Below are 20513 nucleotides of genomic sequence, written 5' to 3'. Positions count from 1 at the left end.
TTTTTTATTAATAAGGTTTTTTTTAATTGTGAAAATACCATACAGAGGGGTTACAATTACATGAGCAAGGTATTGAGTGCATTTCTTATCAAGCATTGTCGCCTCCTCCTTTGTTTCCTCTTATCGCCTCTGCCCTCCCATCTCCCCCCGCCCCACGCCTCCCCCGCCCCGCGCCTCCCCGCCCCCTTATTACAGCTTTTGGACTCATTTCTGCATTTCCTCTCACATAGACACTCTGCCTCACACATACAGAGGCAGGACACGTGTGTGATACACGATTTTGACTTTTCTAGAAAGAGACTTTCCTCTTTTTTAGGAGCAGTTTTAGGTTTAGGGCAAATTTAAATGAGAATTACTGAGAATACTGTGTCCTCTGTCTTCTACCCTTCTCCCCCTGTTAGTGCCTGCCACAGAGTTGTGCACCTGTTCCAGTCCACAGACCTACCCTGACACGTCACCCTCCCACAGTTCACAGTACTTGAGGGTTTTTCTAGATGCTCTAAGTTATGGGCTTAGACAAACATAGAGCGACATGTGCCCACCTTAGAGTGGGTCCGGTCGTGGGCCTGAACTCTGGGCCTGGGCGCTGTCCCTCAGCTCTTCAGCTCAAGGCTAGCGCTCTACCACTTGAGCCACAGCGTCACTTCCAGCTTTTTTTCTTTTTGCTTATGTGGTGCTGGGGAATCAAACTCAGGGCCTCGTGCATGCAAGGCAAGCACTCTACCACTGAGCCACCTTCCCAGCCCCTAGTTATACAATGCTTGACTTTCTGACCACTCACTCTTTTCTCTTAACACTAACCCATGTAAGGTGTGAAGATTTCACTCAGAGAGAGAATGCCAGCCATAACATTTTGCTCTAGCACTGCCAGTGGAATGTGCTGGTTACTTCTGTCATCCAGGATAGGTCCCAAAACAGCTTGGGGTGAACTGCACTGTTGCATTTCCACAGCCTGTTGTCCTGTCAGGTTGCAAGTGCTCCCCTGGCCGTGATGCCCTGCTGTCAGTACTTCACAGCACATGGTGCCCAGAATCAGGCTCAGGCCTGAGACCTGGCTTGCAAATTAGCAGGCTAGCTTCTGATTTCAAACTCCACCAGCTGAGCTACAATCCCAGCCCTGATTCCTAAGCCTTCTTCCAAAAGGTTTATGCTTGTTTCCTGGGAAGGGAGCACAGAAGGTATTCTAGAGCTAGCCGAGGAAGCTCGACTCTTCTGATACTTCTCATGTTAAAATGGTTCATGACTTGTCCATGTCTCATATTAGTATCTTCAGAAAAGCAAAATATGAACCATTTCTTTCTAGAATTATAGTAATGAACTTCTGACAGGAATCTTAGCCATCAGTTCTCTTTTTCCTTGTATAGATTAGGAAGCTGAAGATTAGAAACCAGATAAAGTGTTTGGGTTATGCATTCTGGTTATTGTTTAGATGGTAGGAGGCATTGGTTTAAAAATTAGTGCAAAGGCTCGCTTGTGGGCTTTTCCTGCACTGACTGGCTTCAAACTTCAACCTGCAGTCCTCAAATCTCAGCATCCTGAGTAGCTAGGATTACATATGTGAGCCACTGGCATCCAGATTTATAAGTGCAATTTTAACTAAATGAAGTCTTGCCTTTATTTTCTCAAGCACATTAATTTATTGTTTGTTTTCTGCTGGTAGGATTTTATTTGCTTGCCTTTAATTAACTTCCCAAATGGCTAACAGGAAATGCCCTTATATTTACAGAATAGCCACAAGGTGGCACTGTGGCGGTTCTCTTGAGTTACAGAGTTTAATTTCAAGCAATCCCTGCTTTGGAGAAGAGGCACAACAGAGGCACATGTGTTATGTATATAAATACAGCTAGTGTAATTGCGTAAAATTCCATTTTCATTACAGCGAGTTTTAAGGTATTGTCCATATCTCTATTACTGGGGAATTTTGTGGTATTGAATGTTACGTGAAATGAATGGACTGTTGGCTGGGACATGGAAATATTTTTGTTAAAATGCTATTTGTTTAACAGGATTTGATCTGAACATACATACATATGTCAGAATATTTCATACTCATGAATCTAATAGCTGGAGACAAGCTGGCCAAGTTGATTGTGTTAGTGTCTAGTAGACTTGGCTTAAACCTGGCTGTAGTTCTTTAATACCAACCCTGCCTTACGAGCATTGTGGGAAAAACAGGCTCATGTGTATGTATGTACACTCTTGGATTTAGTAACATATGAGCAACTTTCTGGTGATTATACTATCTTAATGTTGTGTAGGAGGTCTTGAGTTTGACTTTGCTTTGTTTTTGGTGATTAATTGGGGATAAGAATCTCACAGGTTTTCCTGCCCTGGGCTGGTTTTGAACCCCTATCCTCAGATCTCAGCCTCCTGAGCAGCTAGGATTACATGATGTGTCGACTGGCATCCAGCAAGTTTGACTTGTTACTTTGTTAACATCGACAATCACTTTAAACACTTGATTGTGAAGACATTAGTTCTATAAAAATCATCTATACTTTTGGCATTTTTACTGTTTAGTATGACTATTGTACCTGTCAGTATAGGAGAAATGGAAAATGTTTGTGGTTTCTGGCTCCTTTTGGTTCAGTGGAAAAAGTGATAATTATGAATAGGCTTTTCTAAAAATCATGGTAAATGTTTAGTCTGCAGTGTCAATTTCTGTTGGCTAGGTTGTAAGAACTGTTGTTAAAGAGCAATTTTATTCCATTTGAAATATAGAGATAGGCTGCACTTCAAAAACTATGATGAGCATTGATGATCAGTTTGGTGAGAGAATTTTGAAACTCTTAGCTCCCTGGCCATGGTTTATTATTTATCTTACCCTCAAGTAAGGCTGGAAAATCACTATGGACTATGGGGAACTAGATCAAAGGTCTTGAGAGGTGGGGGAAAGACAGAGCATAGCTCAGGCTTTAGGCTGGGTTCAGAGATCCCAGTAGGACAGAGAGAAAGAACACATCCTCAAGATCAGACAGTTACGTAACCTACCTGTCATCCAGTGGTACTCTGAGGATATCCGTTTAAAAACAGAACAAAACAAACTAAACCCCAGAGATGCTTCTCCAGAGGTAATTGTTAGATGTTTTAATTTCGGAGCTGATACTGTAGAGCTGTTTGGTTTCCTGGATACTTAGTAGGAAAAGACATGGGACTTTTCACTTCATTTCCGTCTGAATGCTTGTTGGCTAATTCCAAGTGACAGGCGCCCGTGGACAAACTTGCTTTCTATAGTTGCATTGTTTTGTTAAAAGGTTTCTAACTTCTGATTTTATTAGATCTGGGACCTGCCGAGTGGGAAAGGAAGTTTCTTTGTAGCTAGCTGCTCTTTGAAATGCTTTTCTAAAAGAATGGAAGTTTCTGTAATTGCATGATCCTAAGCAGTTGTGTCCTCCGCCTGGCTCTAGTCAAGGCCATTGAAATGACATCACACATTTGAGCTTGATTTTGTTAGTTTATGTACGTATTTAGCTTTGAAATTTGTGCCTTTTAATTTTGTTTGTGATTTGGAATTTCCAGACTTTGACGTGGTGCCTGTAATTAGCACAGGGCAGTGTCTGCAGCACTGTGGCCTCCTTTTCCTGAGGCTGGAGCGTGTCCTCAGGAGAGGTGGTAGGAGACGTGGGGGCCGGGGCGGGGGTGAGGGGTGCAACCTGATAGGGTAATGAGAGCCAGACATAGAGCTCTAACACCGCAGAGTGCTTTTTTAGCTCAGGCAAATGGACTGCTTCATTTAGCAACTTCTATGTTCTGAGTGGTCTCGGAAACCAGAAAGTTCCAGAATCTGCATGGCCCAAGAGTGACTAGCCTGAGGTCCCCAAATACAGAGCGTGTGATTCCTACTCTTCTCCAAGCGTTTTGGAGGCTATGGGTGTTATACCAAGGCTAGGACTTCGGTTTTTGCTAGAAGAGATGTAAGATGTGCATTTTTCTATTACATGTTCCACGTAGGTGAAGATTGCTACTTAGACCCCTTGACCACTGGTATCAGCTAAGCAGATTTGGGGGAAAGGAAGCAGAGAAGGAAGGCTGACAGTTATGACTACCTGCTACGTACCAGGCTCTTTTTGTCTAAGAACATTGAGAGTTTCTGTCTTAGAGAATTATTTTTGTAGATGATACAGAATAGTCCATTTGAAGCATTTAATATCATTTTTATGTTATGAAAGTCAGATCTAGAAAGAAAAATGAATTTGCTTAAGGTCATGTAGGTCATGACAAGACCAGCCTTGAGTCAGGTTATCTTACTTGATATCTAATACAACTGAAAAACACTGCCTCCTCTAAGGATGAAGTGAATTTACAGTCAGAACAGAAGGAGATCAGTCTAGCCTCTGTGGATGTCACTGAGGTGGTGTTTACTTGTTCAGAAACTTGCTGATAGTTGTGAGCATTCTGTAAGGGGAGGTCAGAGAGGACTAAAGGGGATGTCTTCACTGGGTCTCATTAACCAGAGGTTTGTTCAGGAGGGCAAGAGATCTGGGGAATCTGTTTTTGTTGCTGTCTTTCTGAACACCAGTCATCCCAGACGACTCAGATACAGCCACACATGCTTTACCTTAGCTAGTGGTCTCACACTAACTTCTTTTGTCCTGTGGAAGGTTTGGATGCTGGCTTCCCAGTTCACATACAAGCCATGGGCCTTGCAGCCAGCCACTGAGACCAGAAAGAGCAACTCCCTTTGTATTCTTGTCTTGTTATTTTATCTCAGAGAGCAGAGGATTCAAGAAGGGAATTGATTAGCAGAGATATATAACTAGGAAGATTGAGTAATGTGGACATAATAAATGGTGGCAAGTGATTGTATTCTAATATGTATAGAAACAATCACAGAGGAAATTCAAACATGAGCTGAATTTGTTATCCTGTGGCTAGACTCTTGAACAATTATAGTCAGGATAAATGCAGCGTCAGCTTACAATAGCTGCGGTGCTGTGAACTTGGTGCTGTGCTGAATGTGCTGGCCACAGTGATTGAGGCACATGTGGTTATCCCTGGCTTTGCTTGATGATGGACAATGAGAGAAAGGGGCACAGGGCCATGGAGAGTCGCAAAAGGATGGCCGAGTCTTTGAGAATACCATCCAGAAGACTAATGGCCAGTGTCTAGTGCCCCACACGTTTAGAATGATCCAAGAGAGTCGAGAGCAAAGCACTCGGGGGTATTGCTTGGAGAGAGGCTCACTATACACATTGAAGTGCTGGTGTGCTTAGATTAGATAGCATAGTGGCAATAGAAGGAAACCTCGTGCCAGGTCTTCTTTTCCTTTCTAAGACTAATGGCCTCAAATAAGGAGTGAAAGAAACATTGTAATCAAGATTTGAACATGTTTAGGAATACTGTGAACAAGCAGGCCTAAAAACATTGTTTACCAAGATAGTGACCGCAGAACACTGAGAAGACATAGAAACCAGTGCTGTGCTCGGGCACCCGCTGAAGACGGCGGGCTTATGGGAGATGAACTGTTACTTCCATACTGATCCAAGACCAGGACTTTACTTGGTATATAATGCTTGTGCTCCTTGGCTGGCACTCTTCCGAGTCACACCTCCAGCCCCTCTAGCACTGTTCTTAATTTCAGCAGTTAATTAGCACCTGAAAAGATTTTTGTGGGACCCATGAACCTAGACATATGTATATAGAATGTTAAAAGCTGTTACCTCTTAGAAATGAGATTTAAAGACTTAACCTTTTTTTTTCTTGGATAGTTTATCATGTTTCTGTAGTGAACATAGATTATAGAAGCTGGAGCCAGCATATAAATAACAGATTGCACGTGTAGTCATTCCTCCAAGGGCCACAGGACAACCATGCGGAGGTCACTTGTGTGTGTTTGTCGAGTGACCCTGAGGACTGACTAGAACGCTGAGGCTGGGCCAGTAGCCCGTGTAGGGGACGATTGAGACGGGAGATCAGAGCCCCTGAGTAAGAATGGTGAGGGCCTGGAGACTAGCCTGGTGGGAACTAGAGAACTTCACAGGTGCTGTCCCTGGTTCTGGCCCATTTAATGTGGTTCCACAGTTGGGGGAAAGACTTGCTGACCTTTGCCCATTACGTAGATCTGACCTCGAAAGTCCACTCTTCAAAATTTCTAGATGGGTAGGTCAGGTATTGCTTTGAAGGTACCTTCTAGTAAGGAGATAATGCTACATGTATCAGCTCCTAACCGGCGATAGAATTAGGGGAAATGGTTTTTTTGGTGGTTTTTGTTTGTCTGTTTGTTTTACCGGTCCTGGGGCTTGAACTTGGCCTGGGCGCTGCCCCTGAGCCTCTTGGTGCTCAAAGCTAGCGCTCTACCACTTGAGCTGCAGTGCCGCTTCCAGGAATAGTTTTAACAGATGCTGATGGGCTTTTTGCCACTTGGGAAGTCTGCTAGGAGATGACGGAAAGGGTTGCTGGAAGGAGACCGATACACAAGTTAGGAGAAAAGAGATTACTGGGAGAGCCGGCCGGCGGGGCTGCACCAGCAAACCGGTGCAGCAGCCTGACGAATGGTGGAGTGAGGTTTTTAGGGAAGGGGAGGAAGTGACCTCAGAGCCGGGGAGGGGGCTCCACGCTGACCCGCAGGCGCACGGTGACCACTTACCTGGTGGTCTCCCGGATGAGGGCCACGTGCAGTTTTGCAAGGGGAAGAGAACAAAGGGAAGGGGGAGTCGACAGTGGTTTCTCCCACAAAGAGAAAAGGGGAAGGGAGCGTTTTCCTGGGCCTCACTTTCACAACACTGGCCATTAGGTAAAGGCGTTCTGTCTTTGACTGTGTGTCCGGAAGATAGCAGGTTCAAGAAAGAATGTCCTGAAGTCTGCTCTTCAAAGCTGGAGTATTTGCTCTAGTCCAGGCTAAGAGGGTTAGTATATGATAATCAACAGAGTAACAATGTCATAGTTTGTAAAGCCTCTTTTTTATTGCTTTGCTTTATTTGCTGGCCTCAAAGTGGAGGTCCTCTTGCCTTCTGAGTGTTTGTATTACAGGTGGGCATCACCATGCCTGGTTTTACTCATTGTTTCATGCTGTATTTTTCAAATAAGGCCTAGGCTGTACCCCTAAAGAAATGGGCTACAAATTTAATAATTCACTGGTCTTTACCACTAAGCTTGTTAAAGAGAACAGACATTAACTTTGTAGACTTCTCTATTGTCTTCAAAATCTTTTCACAAGTTTGTTACCATTTTGTAGAAAATCAAGGCTACGGGATGTCACATGTCATAAAACTAGTAAGAACTAGTCTGTGAGTTTGGGACAGGAAGTTGGGATTTTCTATGTGTTCCTTAGGCTTATTTAACACTATATAGAAATAGGCCTGGGGAAGAGCTTGCTTTCTTTACCCGGGGACCCAGGAAGGAGCAGTGACCCCTGTAGTCTGCTCCTCTCCACTGTAAATGACAGGCTCTCAAGTAATTTGCAGACATGTTGCTATTGCTTTTAAGGCTTTTTACCATATGTTTGGGAACAAAAAGTGTTAACCACAACAGGGAGATACAATGATTGACAAAAGCACATTGAAGTACAATTGACTTCAGCTCTTGGTTTGTCATAGCACTTTCCAAACTAAATCTGGGTTGTTTCTCCTTCTTACCTGGGAGAAGGGACTCAAGGATTGTGATTTGTTGTGAGAGACAGTGAGTGACGGCAATAAACACGAGTTTTGTAAGAAATCCTGAGTTCCAGTCCTGCTTCACCCCTTAGCAGAGCTTTGAGTACTCTGCCTCTCTGCACTCATCTGTACAGTTTGGGGAGCCATTGCCCCTTACGGGTTTTGTAAAAAAAATGTTTTTTTAATCCTAATATCTGATTAATAAGTAACTGTCCAGGCTCAGCTTTTACACCAGGAAACAGTTGTCCTAACAAAAAACAACCAGAGTGATGCGGATATGTTTGTGAACTTGAACATCTCATATACTTACGGATCTTTTCATATGAAGTATTTCATCTGGGTCAGGATTTCTTCCTTTCTGTTACCTTAAAGGAAACGAAGGCTGGTATATTTCCATCTCCCTGCCCATTCCTTTTTCTCTTTTATAGAGCAAGGCTTAGATCATATAGCAGAAAACATTCTTTCCTACCTGGATGCCCGGTCCCTGTGTGCAGCTGAGCTGGTGTGCAAGGAGTGGCAGCGTGTGATCTCAGAAGGAATGCTGTGGAAGAAGCTGATCGAGAGGATGGTACGCACCGATCCTCTGTGGAAAGGGCTGTCCGAAAGAAGAGGGTGGTGAGTATCTGCTTAGTCCTTTCCAAAAAGTTTCTTTGTTGTATAGCCAGCTTGATGCAAATTTGATAGCTTGGGAGGATGAATTGCCAGGAACTAGGGGAACAGTTTAAAGCTGCTAGAATTTCCATTTCTGACATGTGCTAAATGGCTCAGTTAGCACAGAGAAAGAGAGCTACAGGCCAGGACACAGGGTAGTTGGGAAGAGCAAGGTTGAGGTCTTGGCCTAAGTTATATTTTTCACAAAGCTATATTAACACTTACTAAGCTCTCCAAAATGAAAGGCTAGATCATTGTGTGTCCTGGTTCTCAGAAAACAAAAGGCAAGCAAAATGACAGAGTTATGAATTGAATTAAACTTTCTCTTAAGATGGAAATTTAATTTTCAGAAGCCCTGCTTTTGACTGAGGTACATGGCCCAGTGGTACAGCACTGACCTGGCATGAACAAGGAGATCCACCCATAGCACTGCAGGAAAAACAAAAGAATAACAAATCCTGGTTTTGAACTGTTAAAGCTCAATCTAAGCCTACAGACATGAAAGATAGAAGAAATCTTTGTTAGTACCATGCTTAAGTAACATTCTCTGTTTTGTGTCTAAAATACAACATTTGTTTTTCTTTGCCAGGGATCAGTATCTGTTTAAAAACAGACCCACAGATGGCCCTCCTAATTCATTTTATAGATCTTTATACCCAAAGATTATCCAGGATATAGAGGTAACTTTATGATTTATCTGTTTTATGGGCTCTTTGGCTCTTCTTGTCACCTTTTTATATTGCCTTTTAGTGTTCTGTTGTTCTAAACTCATGAAAGTAGTCATATGTGTGGTTGTTTACCTTCTAGAATAATGTCTTAATGTGTAACCTGCATCTGTTCTTCAGGTTTTTTTAAAAGCAAAAGCTGCTCAGGTACCTGTGGCTTATACTAGCTCTTTAGGAGTCCAAGATCTGAGGATTGCGGTTCGAAGCCAGACCAAGCAGGATGAAGGTCCCTGAGACTCCCAACCTCAACTTAATCAGCAGAAAGCCAGATATGGAGCTCTGGCTCCAATAGTAGAATGCCAGCCTTGAGCAGAAAAGCTAAGGGACAGCACCCAGATTCGGAGTTCAAGCTCTGCCCCTCCTGTCCCAGGCAAAACCATCTGAAATGCTTCTGCAAAGTTACCAAAACAGCTCAGAAGTTATTTTAAGCAGAGTAAATTATGACTGTAGACCGTTTTGGATTTCTGTGTAACTTCTCCAGACTAGAAAAACTCGATAAACTTGAGATGCACTAGAGATGTTTGATGGTGTTCATGTGTTCTATTATTTAACTCCTCCTTTCCTTGACCCAGGAGAGACATGCACAGGCATTTCTTGTGAACTTTTTCACCTGTGTTCCTGGCTGCTCTGACTTCTTCAGTCTTTCCTCCTTGGAGGAAAAGTTTAGCCTCCATGAGGGCAGTGCTGTATCTCCCATAAAGTTACATTGAGCTTCCCAAACGCGATAAGATTTACCATGCCAGAAATCATTAGTGGGAAAACATCCATTTTTTGGAATACTGTCCCTCTGCTCCCTTTTCAGGCAGATGTGAACTAATGGGTCCACCCCATTAATGGTAAATCTAAATGTTGCTGGAATATTACTATTTTAAGAGACAGTCTCTTGCATATTGTGCTCTCTAAAATGACCTTAACATAACCTTTTAGATAGAATTAAATAATATGCCAGACAAATCATAACCTTTAGGAATTAATTGACCCACTGTTAGTTTAGAACTTAGAATTGGGGCTGGGAAGGTGGCTCAGTGGTAGAGCCCTTGCCTTTCATACGTGAGGCCCTGGGTTCGATTCCTCAGTACCACATAAACAGAAAAAGCCAGAAGTTGGGGCTGGGAAGGTGGCTCCGTGGTAGAGTGCTCGCCCTGCATGCACGAGGCCCCAGGTTCGATTCCTCAGCACCACATAAGCAGAAAAGGCCGGAAGTGGCGCTTTGGCTCAAGTGGTAGAGCACTAGCCTTGAGCTGAATTGCTGAGGGACAGCGCCCAGGCCCAGAGTTCAGGCCCCATGACCGACCAAAAAAAAAAAAGTGAGACATAGTGTTAGCTGTAGTCTGAGTGAATGAGTGAGTGTGTGTGTGTGTGTGTGTGTGTATGTATGTATTTCAGGGAGAAGGGCTGTCTCTAGATACCGCTACTAAGTCATTGCTCAACTCTCAGATAGGACATGCTGGGGTTTGTTTTGTTTTGTTTTTGTTAGTTGTGGGGCTAAACTCTGGGCCTGGGCACTGTCCCTCAGCTCTTCAGCTCAAGGCGAGCACTATACCACTTGCCACAGTGCCACTTCTGGCTTTTTATGTGTATGTGGTGCTGAAGAATCGAACCCAGGTCCTCATGCATGCAAGGCAAGCATTCTACTGCTGAGCCACCTTCCCAGCCCTTCTTGCTGTTCTTTAATGAGCGTGTGAGGGGCAGCTATTATGAAGTACTCAATTTCCTTGAGTGGTTTTATCAAGTCACCCTTTTTGTTTTGAGAAGGGGGCTGTTAATAAACAGAAACGATGGAAGAACTTCATCAAGTTGAAGATTTAACTACACAGAAGGAAGGCTGTTAAATCCTCATGACTACTGTTGCAGTCAGCAGTATGTACTCGGTAGTCTGTGGTGTGACACTGCCTATCATCACCGTTTCATCAGGCTCAAGTCATGTGACAGAGTTAGCAGATGTAGCAGGGCAGAGCCGGGACACAAAACGTTCTGTGTCCTGACGGAGTTCCCAGTGGCTCGCAAAGTGTGGTCTGGGAAAACACACTGGCTGGCCACAGTAGTCTCTTTCAGATTTTTGTGGGCTAAGTCTCTTAGTGCAAGGGGTGGTATTTATACTTCAGTATAGTCACTAATGGTTATATGACAAATCCAATGTTCCACTAATGAAGCATTTTACACAAATACTTATTAGCATTTTGTAAAATGTTTTCTCATTAAACAGATTGGGCAAATCTTGAAAAATTGTTTCAAGTCCTTATGTAAAAATTGAAGAGACATGGGCTCAAAAATGTCTTGCTCTAGGTCACCTAGCCATTGAGTGATGGAGTCTGGAATACACCTTAAACTCTTCTGCCTCAGATATGCCTTGTGTTATGTGGATTGTGGTGTTCCCTCAAGATAAAATTCTCCCCTCTGTTTCGGGAGTGTGGTTTGTTCTGTCCAAGTTAGACATACTTGGAGAAAGTTCTTGCAGTGATCCATGAATCAGACAACTGAGAACTCACCCGTAGGCTCTGCTCCTGTGGCTGGTATTAAACCAGCAAGATGTAGTTATTATAAGTATCTTCCTTTAAGTATGCCACGAACTATATTGCATGACTATCAGATTTAATTTTTATAAGGTACACATTATTGTCCTTGTTGATAATAAAGAAAAATTGAGATTTACTGTCCTCTTTTTCCTTTTTCTATCTCAGCCTTTAGCGTTGTTCTTGCTGGTTTCTAAAATCCTTCTCTGAATTTGCCTGATGAGCACAAGGAAATACTTACCGCTGAACTTTGCCCTTCCACATCGACCCACTAAAAACAGGCTAAATTTTAAGAAAAAAGACAACCTGACTTAGTGGCTAGCTCCCATTATTCATGCAAGGATCTTCTGGGAAGTGAAGAAATGAGAAGTGAAGAGAGTAAACATTCATTCTTAGCTTTCTGCAAAGATGGATCTCTTCTGGATATTCTTATCACGTAGAAAGGGTTTGTAGGGCCTCTGAATGGAGCTGGGATTCCTGGGAAGCCCAAGGCTCCCTCCTAAAAGAGGCAGCCATATTCTTGGTCGCAGTTGGAGTCCCAGTCACCCTTGTACTTATTGCTAATAGTGGCTTTTGCTAAGCACTTTACTAGAGTAATATAATTTGATCCCCAAATTGTTAAAACTAAGATTCTTATTCCAACACACACACACCACTGTAACATAGCTCTGATGTCCTGAACTTAAATATTTCTCTTTTGAAAACATTTCCAGAGTAGTGACAAACCCCTTCATGCAACATACCTAGTTCTCTGTACGCTGGAGTAGAGGCTTTGGCCTCTCCTTGGGATAGACGGTTGGGAAAATGACGGTGTACCGGATCACACTTTTCTATAAACCACATTATATTCAGGGAAAGTGGAGAGCTTTTTTGTGGTTTGCAAAACTTGATATTAACATTGTCTTGACCAGTAAATGTTGAAACTTGCCCACCCACCCAGTTGTGTTTAGGCTTCTAAAAATAATGTTATTCCTCCATACTCAGACATCTGTTTCTACTCTATTGCCAATTTAAATGCTGCTGTATACTCTGTGTCTCATGGCTATTTTCCCAGTATTTTGAAAATTTGCACAGGGTAAGGGGATTTTACAAGTTCTTCACAATCATGAACTATTCCCTCCAGTAGCTGTACCGTGTAATGGCAAGACACAGCGGCAGGTATCCGTATGAGGGGCGCACCTGTGTGGGACATAGATGCCAGCTGGTGGAGTGGTTGAGCTCCATTTGATGGCCAAGCATCTTCCTCAAACGTCAGGAGTGCTCAGGCTAGCAGTGTTAATTTTCAGCCTAGGCCAAGACGTTAGCTCCTCTGATGAGAAGATTTTGGGGGGTTGGGGGAAGGACAGGCACTGTTTTTGGTCAGTGTTTTCCACAGACCCTGTGATGAATGCTTTTCATATCTAATGTTACTTGATCCCTTCTGATAATTTTAAGGGATTGGACATTACTATTCCTGTTTTTACAGGATGCTGCTCAGATGGTCTGAGTGTGCCAAAGCTGCTGCTTGACCTAGGTATTTTCTACTATAGTGGGCAGCCTGCCATTTTTAAAGGTCTAGTTTTCTAATTAGGAGTTGAGGTGAACAGAGTTGGTGGTAGTGTTTCTCAGGCAGACAGTCAGCTGCTTTCGTGTGTGGGTGGCCTTGGGAATTGAGGAGCGTACCTTGGGTGGCGTGCAGCTGTCTAGGACTCTCTGATCTGCTCCTAGAAGTTATGCTTGCCTTGGGATTTTGGAGCCTAGTTGTATTTTTAAATAGCCTTAGCTGAGGACTTCTGAAAACAGCCCACTGGGAATTATTCACAACCTTTTCCTTTTTTAACATTCAGAAATGTCTGTCTTTGTAGAAAGTTGGGCTCTTTATAAGCATCGAGAAGAGAAGCTATTTCCTGACTTCCATTGCACTAAGAAAAGAGGCGTGGTGCCTACCAAAACTTGCTCCTCCCTGTATGTCTTCAGGGTGGTAAGGGTAGTAATGGAGTTGTGACCAAGTCACCCAGTTCAGAGGGCCATCTTAGACCAGTAGAGGGGCATGTAGAAAATTCCCCACCTCCTCTTGAATGGGGAAAAAAAATTCAAGCAGCCCATGTAATCATGAACGTGCCTTTTCTGCTCGTTGAAATACAGAATAAGAAAGCAATTATGTTTTACCCCTAAGCACAGCTCGGTGAATGTAGAAACTTCGAATGTATGGCTAAGCAATGCTGTGTGTGTCTGGTAGCGCTTGGGGTTTGTGTGGAGTCGACTCTGCTGGCTTCCAGTATTCTCACTCAATATGGACAGCCAGTCCCTAGGGTAACAGACCAAGAAATAGACTTCTTACCAGCAAATTTTGCCTCCTCAGCTCATACCTGTCACTATCTTAAAAACACTTCTCTACAAGTACGGCGTTCAGTGTAAGAAGTTCTCTATAGTCTGGAACCCCTAGACAGATTGATGCCTGACTTGGCACAGGTAGCAGAGATAGTTCTGAAAAGTGATGCTAAGACATTTTGCTGACTCGCTAGAAATGGTGACCCAGCTTGGACGTCCTGACTTCAGAGCAAGTACGATGGGCAAGTTCTCCTGGCATCTCCATAGCAACCTCCTTGCCTCCTGGGTGTTGTAAATCCACCACCCTGTTCTTTCAAAGCTCTGTGTGGTCTCTGAAGGTACAGATATCTCTAAGACCTTTGCTGAACACTGGGGCCATGCACAGGTTAAGTGGAAATCTCACACCATTTTGTGTGTGTGTGTAACGTGAACACCTGTAGACTTTGATTTTTGTGCTGAGTTGTGGAGTAGATATGGAGGGGAAACATACACCATATTCCTGGAAAGTGTACTACCAGAAACATAGCATTTGAGAGATTAATGTTTTCAAGAGTACAGAGGGTACTTTTTTCTTGAAAGTAAGAGGAGATATGATGTGTTAGACATTAGCTAGTAATTAGGTGCTTATTGTGATAAAGGATATTTATGGAGATAGACTTAGCTTCTCCCAAAGTAAGTAGGTAGGCTAGTAGCTATTCAGAGATAATAATTGAAACTTAAACCTTAAACTAAGTGTGACCAGGTATCATTGTCATTACTGTTCCCTAATGTCAAGAACCCAAAATTCAGACTTGTTGTTCTTACCATTACCACTTTTGACCCTGGGAAAACTTGTCTCCACTACCAGACGTGAGGTATTCTGGGCCTCACTAAACCGTGGGGGGGGGGGGGGGGGGGTTGTCTTGGGCTGTAGTGCTCTTGATCTCCCTCTATTCTGAAGCATAAAGTTTGATGACACCACTCTGTGGCACTGATGTTTTATTTGAACTGTCCATGGAGAGTTCGCCTCCTCTAGAGCCATACTTCTTCATAGGTGTGAATGTTAGCATCCAAAGCACAGGCTGAACCAGAAGGAACTGGGTATGATTTCCAGATAGTCTAATTAGTAGTTTTGTTGTCTCAGGCAGATTAAACTTTTATTTTCTTGTTTGAAAAAGAGAAACAATGCGAGCTTTCTTGCAAGGTTATTACACTAATCCTTTAGTCAAGTAAACTTATAATACAGATGTTTATGATTGGATTGCATCATGATAAATTCATTTTAAGTTAAGTGTACTCAATCCATCTAACTTTACTGAACACCTGAAACTTGCAGCCCAGTACATTGTTGGGCTTTCTTGTTTCCCTTGTTGCCGCATCTTGGCATTGTACATCTCTAGGAAAAAGGCCAAAATTCAGAGTATAGATTCTACTGTATGGACAGGTATTGCTTTTGCATCATAAAGCCTAGGTGTAACCACTGTAAGCCAAGGACCATCTTTACCTCTGTGTGCCTGGGTACCAAAGGGATGCGTTAGTGTGAGCTGGGGTGGTGATTTGTTTCTGAAACAAGGTCTCACTGCATAGATCAGGCTGCTCTCAAATGTGTCCGCTTTCTGCCACAGCCTTTTAGTACTGAGATTACAGGTGTGTTCTACCATGCCTGGTCTGTGCCTCATTTGAATGCATCTTGGATGTGTCCTGATCTTTTTATCCTAAGTGGTCTAGAATACCCTAAAATCCCAGTGAGCGTTGGAAGGGTGATGCGACTAAAATGTGCCATTCTTACTGTGATGTGATTTTAGTTTGGTGGGATAGTAAAAGCTGATGACAGAATTTTTTCTTTGTAGTTGACATGTGCTAGTTATACACGATCTTTTCTCAATGGTCAAGACATTGCTTTGATTGGATCCATAGATTTCTGTGTATGCTTCATATGCAGCAGTCTTTTGCCAAATACTGTTACTGACATTAGGGAGTGACTCTGAGGTTTCATTTATTTGTATGTTTTAGGCACAAATGGCATTTTCTAAACACTGAATTCTGTCTAGGCCATTTCAGACCTAACCCAAAACTCACTGGAAGTCCTGTGCTAGTTTGCCAGACAGACAGGGAAAGTTTTTGGGAACAAAACATTTATTATTGGAAAACAGCGTGATTCCTGTCAACACACAGTCATGCAAAACAAGATTGGAGTAGCAGTGGTGTGCTCTTTTGGAAAAAAATGTCACATTCTGAAACCCAAAAGAATAGTTACTTGGCACAACCTCATCTTTGGCCCGTTTCTTGCCAGACTATAGAATCCAACTGGCGGTGTGGGCGTCATAACTTGCAGAGAATTCAGTGCCGCTCCGAAAACAGTAAAGGAGTCTACTGTCTACAATATGATGACGAAAAAATTATCAGTGGCCTGCGGGATAATTCTATTAAGGTAAATGGCTGCGTTTGTATGCATTATTTTTAAAATAGTGGTGGGAATGTAGCAGTCTTTCTGTTAACTGCAGATTGCCTTGTATCTGTCCTGCTCTACCTTAGCAGCTCCCAGACTGGTTTGGGAGAAACAGAGCTGGAGAATAAAGACCTAGATCACCTCATTTCTCACCCTCCTCTAAGCAAGCCCACAGTGTTCTCTGTTTAAGTGTAAATAGGAATTGCTCCAGTTTCACTAGGTGCTTGAATACTTTGCTAGCTGGTAAAAATACTCTTGGTTTGACTGGAAATCAAAGTCACTGGCTTTTATATTTTCTGACAAGGGCTCTAATGATAAAATAAAAACAAAAAAAAACAGTGACAAGTTGTTTCCATTCACTTTTCAATAATAAACTGTACTCCTTCTCTGTTTAGTTGGTTTGACCAGAGTCTGTGTCTGTTTTACATTGTTTGTAGCTAATAAACTCTTCATATGTAATAAAACAGTGAGGATTTTAACACACATACACCAGAAAGATCAGTCTTTCTGATGAAGTACTTTGATAGCCAGAATAATAATCAAGGTAAAGAATAGTTTCAGGTGCCTTCATTCCCCATCCTGCCCCTTTGAGAGATCTCATCTTTACCACTCAATCTCCTGTGCACAAGAAACCAGTGATCTTTTTTCCTGATCCTATCACTTATTTTCCTTTTCTAGAACATCCTATCAAAGGATTTATGCTGTCAATAGATTTTTAATTTTTTTATTACTATAAAGGTGATGTACAGAGGGTTACAGTTAACCTAAGTCAGGTAATGAGCACAACATCACTCCCCTCTCACTCCCAGTTTTCCCTCCTGTCCCCACTTACAAGTTACATAGTTTACTTTCAACACACTTTATGCTGCGTTTTCACCCTGTCCCCCCATTTCTGTTCAATGGATTTTTATAGTGTAGTCTTTGAGTCTGATTTCTTATAGTTAGCACAAAACATTTGAGATCATCTATGTTGTATTTAATAATAGTTACTTCCCTTTCATTGCTGAAGAGTGTTACATTTTCTTAAGGGCACCATAATTACTCAGTTGGTTCTTAAAGAGTGTTTTACTGTTTGCAGTTTCTCATAATTGTGAATAAAGCCATTATAAGCACATGCATATTAGGTCTTTGTGAGAATGTAGGTTTTAATTTACTCAAGTAAAAACTGGGAATAGGGTTACCTGCTCCTCAAGTGAGATTTTGGGCTAGCTGATGACATTTTAGATACAACACCAAAAGCATAATCTAGGAAAGAAGGGATTGATGAGGTAGCCTTCATTCAAATTTTTTAAAAAGTCCTCTGTGAGATATGCTGTTAAGAGCATGAGGACTTAAATTTCTGGTATGTAAAAGACACACCTGATGAAAGACTGTCATTCAAAATGTGCAAAAACTTTAAAATTCAACAATAAGAAAATAACCACATTTAAAAAATAGGAAAATACCTTAATAGACATCTTACCAGGAAAGATATGCCAATAGCAAAGAGATTTCAAAAATGTCCTGGATCATATATCTTCAGGAAAATGCAAATTAAAGTAACAGTAAGATATATGTATCTATCAGTGTTAACAGCTAGAACAAATGGTGGTCAAGAGGTAGAGCAACTTGAACTCTCATTCATTGCGGGTAAGAATGCAAAATAATGCAGCCACATTGGAAGGCAGTGTGGCAGTTCTAAAACTGTTGCTGTGTGACCTGTCTGTCAGTTGGCACTACTTGGTATTTACTTAAAGGAGTTGAGGTCTTATGTCTACTCCAAACCTGTGCATATGTTTATAGCAGCCTTATTCACAATTACTAAAACTTGGAAATAAGCAAAATGGCTTTCAGTAGGTGAATGGATAAATAAACAGATATGTCCATATAATGAAATAATTTTCAGCACTAAAAAGAAATTAACTTCTCAAGATGTGAAAGACATGGAAAAACCTCAGATGCATATGACTAAGTTAAAGAAGCCAATCTGAGAAGACCTACTCAGGATGCATCCAAATGCCTGACATTTTAGAAAAGAAAAGCCACAAAGACAGTGACCAACAGGAAGAAAGAGCACTCCACCCAAACAAGTAGTGCTTAGGTTTAATTCCTTTATCTTAGGAAATATAGGACACACACACATACACATATATATATACCCACAAATACGTATACACACAAACATATACACACAGTCATAGTGTAGACACTTTTTATCTTGATTTTTTAGTGTGTAACTATAATAAAGCTTTGTATTTTCTCAGTAAAAACTCTTCATGGGCTGGGAAGGTGGCTCAGTGGTAGAGTGCTTGCCTCGCATGCATGAGGCCATGGGTTCAATTCCTCAGCACCACTTAAGCAGAAATAAAACAGAAGTGGCGCTGTGGCCTAAGTGGTAGAGTGCTAGCCTTGAGCTGAAGAGCTGAGGGACAGCACCCAGGCCCAGAGTACAGGCCCCATGACCTGCGAAAAAAAGAAATCACTAATTCAAAAAAAAAAAAAAAAAAACAGTTCTTCATAGCTGAAGCTCTGGTGGCTCATTCCTGTAAATCCTACCTACTCAGAAACTAAGATCTGAAGATTATGGTTCAAAGCCAGCCCAAGCAGGAAAGTTGATGAGACTCTTATCTCGAATTAACCACAAAAAAAAGCCAGAGGTGGAACCGGTGGCTCAAGTGGCAGAGCACCAGCCCTGAGCAAAAAAAAAAACTAAAGGGCAGCATTACTGGCATGTGCACAGTGGGGATGGGAGAAGAACTCTTGGTAGTTTGTTCTGAGATTTTCCCAAAGTGTTGGACGTTTCATTTCTCATTTTTTGTTTTTGTAAATATAAGGTGTGTGCATTTTAACAGATGTTGCCACAAAGGATGCACTAACTCCACACTTTTATATTAAAAGTCCCTTTATAAGCCTGTTGGTAAGTGTACTTAGTACAATAGGTAAGGGTTCAAATTAGACAAAGCTCTGCATCTCTTCCAGAAATTCATTAGTATTTCCTTTATTCCATCTCATCATTTCTCACCTATTTGATATTTATCTCTTATGGTGGCACAGAACCTTTTATTTTATGATCTAGAACACACGGCGTGACAGTAACATAGACGAAATGTTCTGCACTAAATCACTGTTTGTGGTTGGTCTTCTTTCTCTCAATAGATTTGGGATAAAACCAGTCTGGAATGTTTGAAAGTGTTAACAGGACACACAGGCTCTGTCCTCTGTCTCCAGTATGATGAGCGTGTCATTGTGACTGGCTCTTCAGATTCTACGGTGAGGTGAGTGTTTTAACTTGATTGCTCCTACTAGGTCATTCTTCATGAGGCGACCGAGTTGCACACCTGCTTATAAGGTTGACACACTTCGTGTGCATGTTTATCTGCTGTTTTTGATGTAGATATATTAAGTTAGTCAGATGAAGAATACATTTCTTTTTGGACAATGTCATCCCTTCCTTGCTTTCTCCCAGTCCCCCCCCCCCAAGCCCACCCACAAGTTGTACAGTTCATTTTCAACAGTGTCCAGTGGGTACCACTGCTGCATTTGTTCATCCTTTCCCTCTATTTCTGTGCCTCCCCTTACCCTCCCGAAGACAGATAAATGATCAGATAGAACAAAAAGGAAAGAAAACAAGAACAGCAAAAAATTTAAAAACTCTTGTTTTTATTTCCTGGAGTTCATTTCAAGATATACATCTATATATCTTCTGTTTTTCCCCTCCTCTGGTAGCCTCCTTTGGTTTCACTGTAGGTAAATGCCTACAGACTTGTTTAATTTATTATGTTCCAGTGTTTTAGATCTGGCTTCCGCATATGCGAAAACACACGCCCTTTGTCTTTGAGCTTGGAACGCCAATTTTTAAATGATTTAGTCCTCTTGCCCTGCTTTAGAGAGATGATGTCACGCTTTCCTTTAAAGTGCCTAGCATTAGGCTTGCCTTCTCCTCTTGGAATCCGGTGGTCTAGAGGAGGACGTACAGTAAGTGCCACCTTCAGGTACAGAGAGAATCAGGCCGTTTGCAGAGCCTTTTGAGGGGGATAGAGCAGGTGAATGCTGCAAGCTAGATAATAATGTTTAGACGTTTTGTATATTCTCTTAGTTTTCACATCAGCCTTTGCAAGTAGGAAGATACTGTCTTCTATTGGGAAACCAAGATCAGAGAAATTAAATAATAATTAAATAATTTTTTCAGAGTTAAAGGACATTTGGAGCCTGAAATGTGATAGCCTTTCCAGTAGTGAAGGCCTTAGTTTCTAGTTGCTGTTCAAAGGGCAAAGGAAGATGAAAGTAGTGGTGTTTCATTGCAGATGAGCAGCGG

General features: G+C 42.0%; 1 protein-coding gene across 4 annotated transcripts in view; it reads left to right on the top strand.

Moving 5' to 3' along the window:
* Nucleotides 1-20513, top strand: part of Fbxw11 (F-box and WD repeat domain containing 11) — a 98829-nt gene that overhangs the window by 58060 nt on the left and 20256 nt on the right. For all 4 annotated transcript variants that reach the window (XM_042672335.1, XM_042672333.1, XM_042672332.1 and 1 more), the window contains 4 exons: nt 8021-8207; nt 8833-8923; nt 16064-16201; nt 19355-19473. In XM_042672335.1, the coding sequence (XP_042528269.1) occupies nt 8021-8207; nt 8833-8923; nt 16064-16201; nt 19355-19473 (535 nt within the window). The remainder of the gene's footprint in view (nt 1-8020; nt 8208-8832; nt 8924-16063; nt 16202-19354; nt 19474-20513) is intronic.

This window comes from Dipodomys spectabilis, unplaced genomic scaffold (genome assembly GCF_019054845.1).
Source record: "Dipodomys spectabilis isolate Male_0828 unplaced genomic scaffold, ASM1905484v1 ptg000699l, whole genome shotgun sequence".
In the NCBI taxonomy this organism is placed as follows: domain Eukaryota; kingdom Metazoa; phylum Chordata; class Mammalia; order Rodentia; family Heteromyidae; genus Dipodomys; species Dipodomys spectabilis.
The sequence above is the reverse complement of the archived record's forward strand: the minus strand, read 5'-3'. Positions and strand labels throughout refer to the sequence as shown.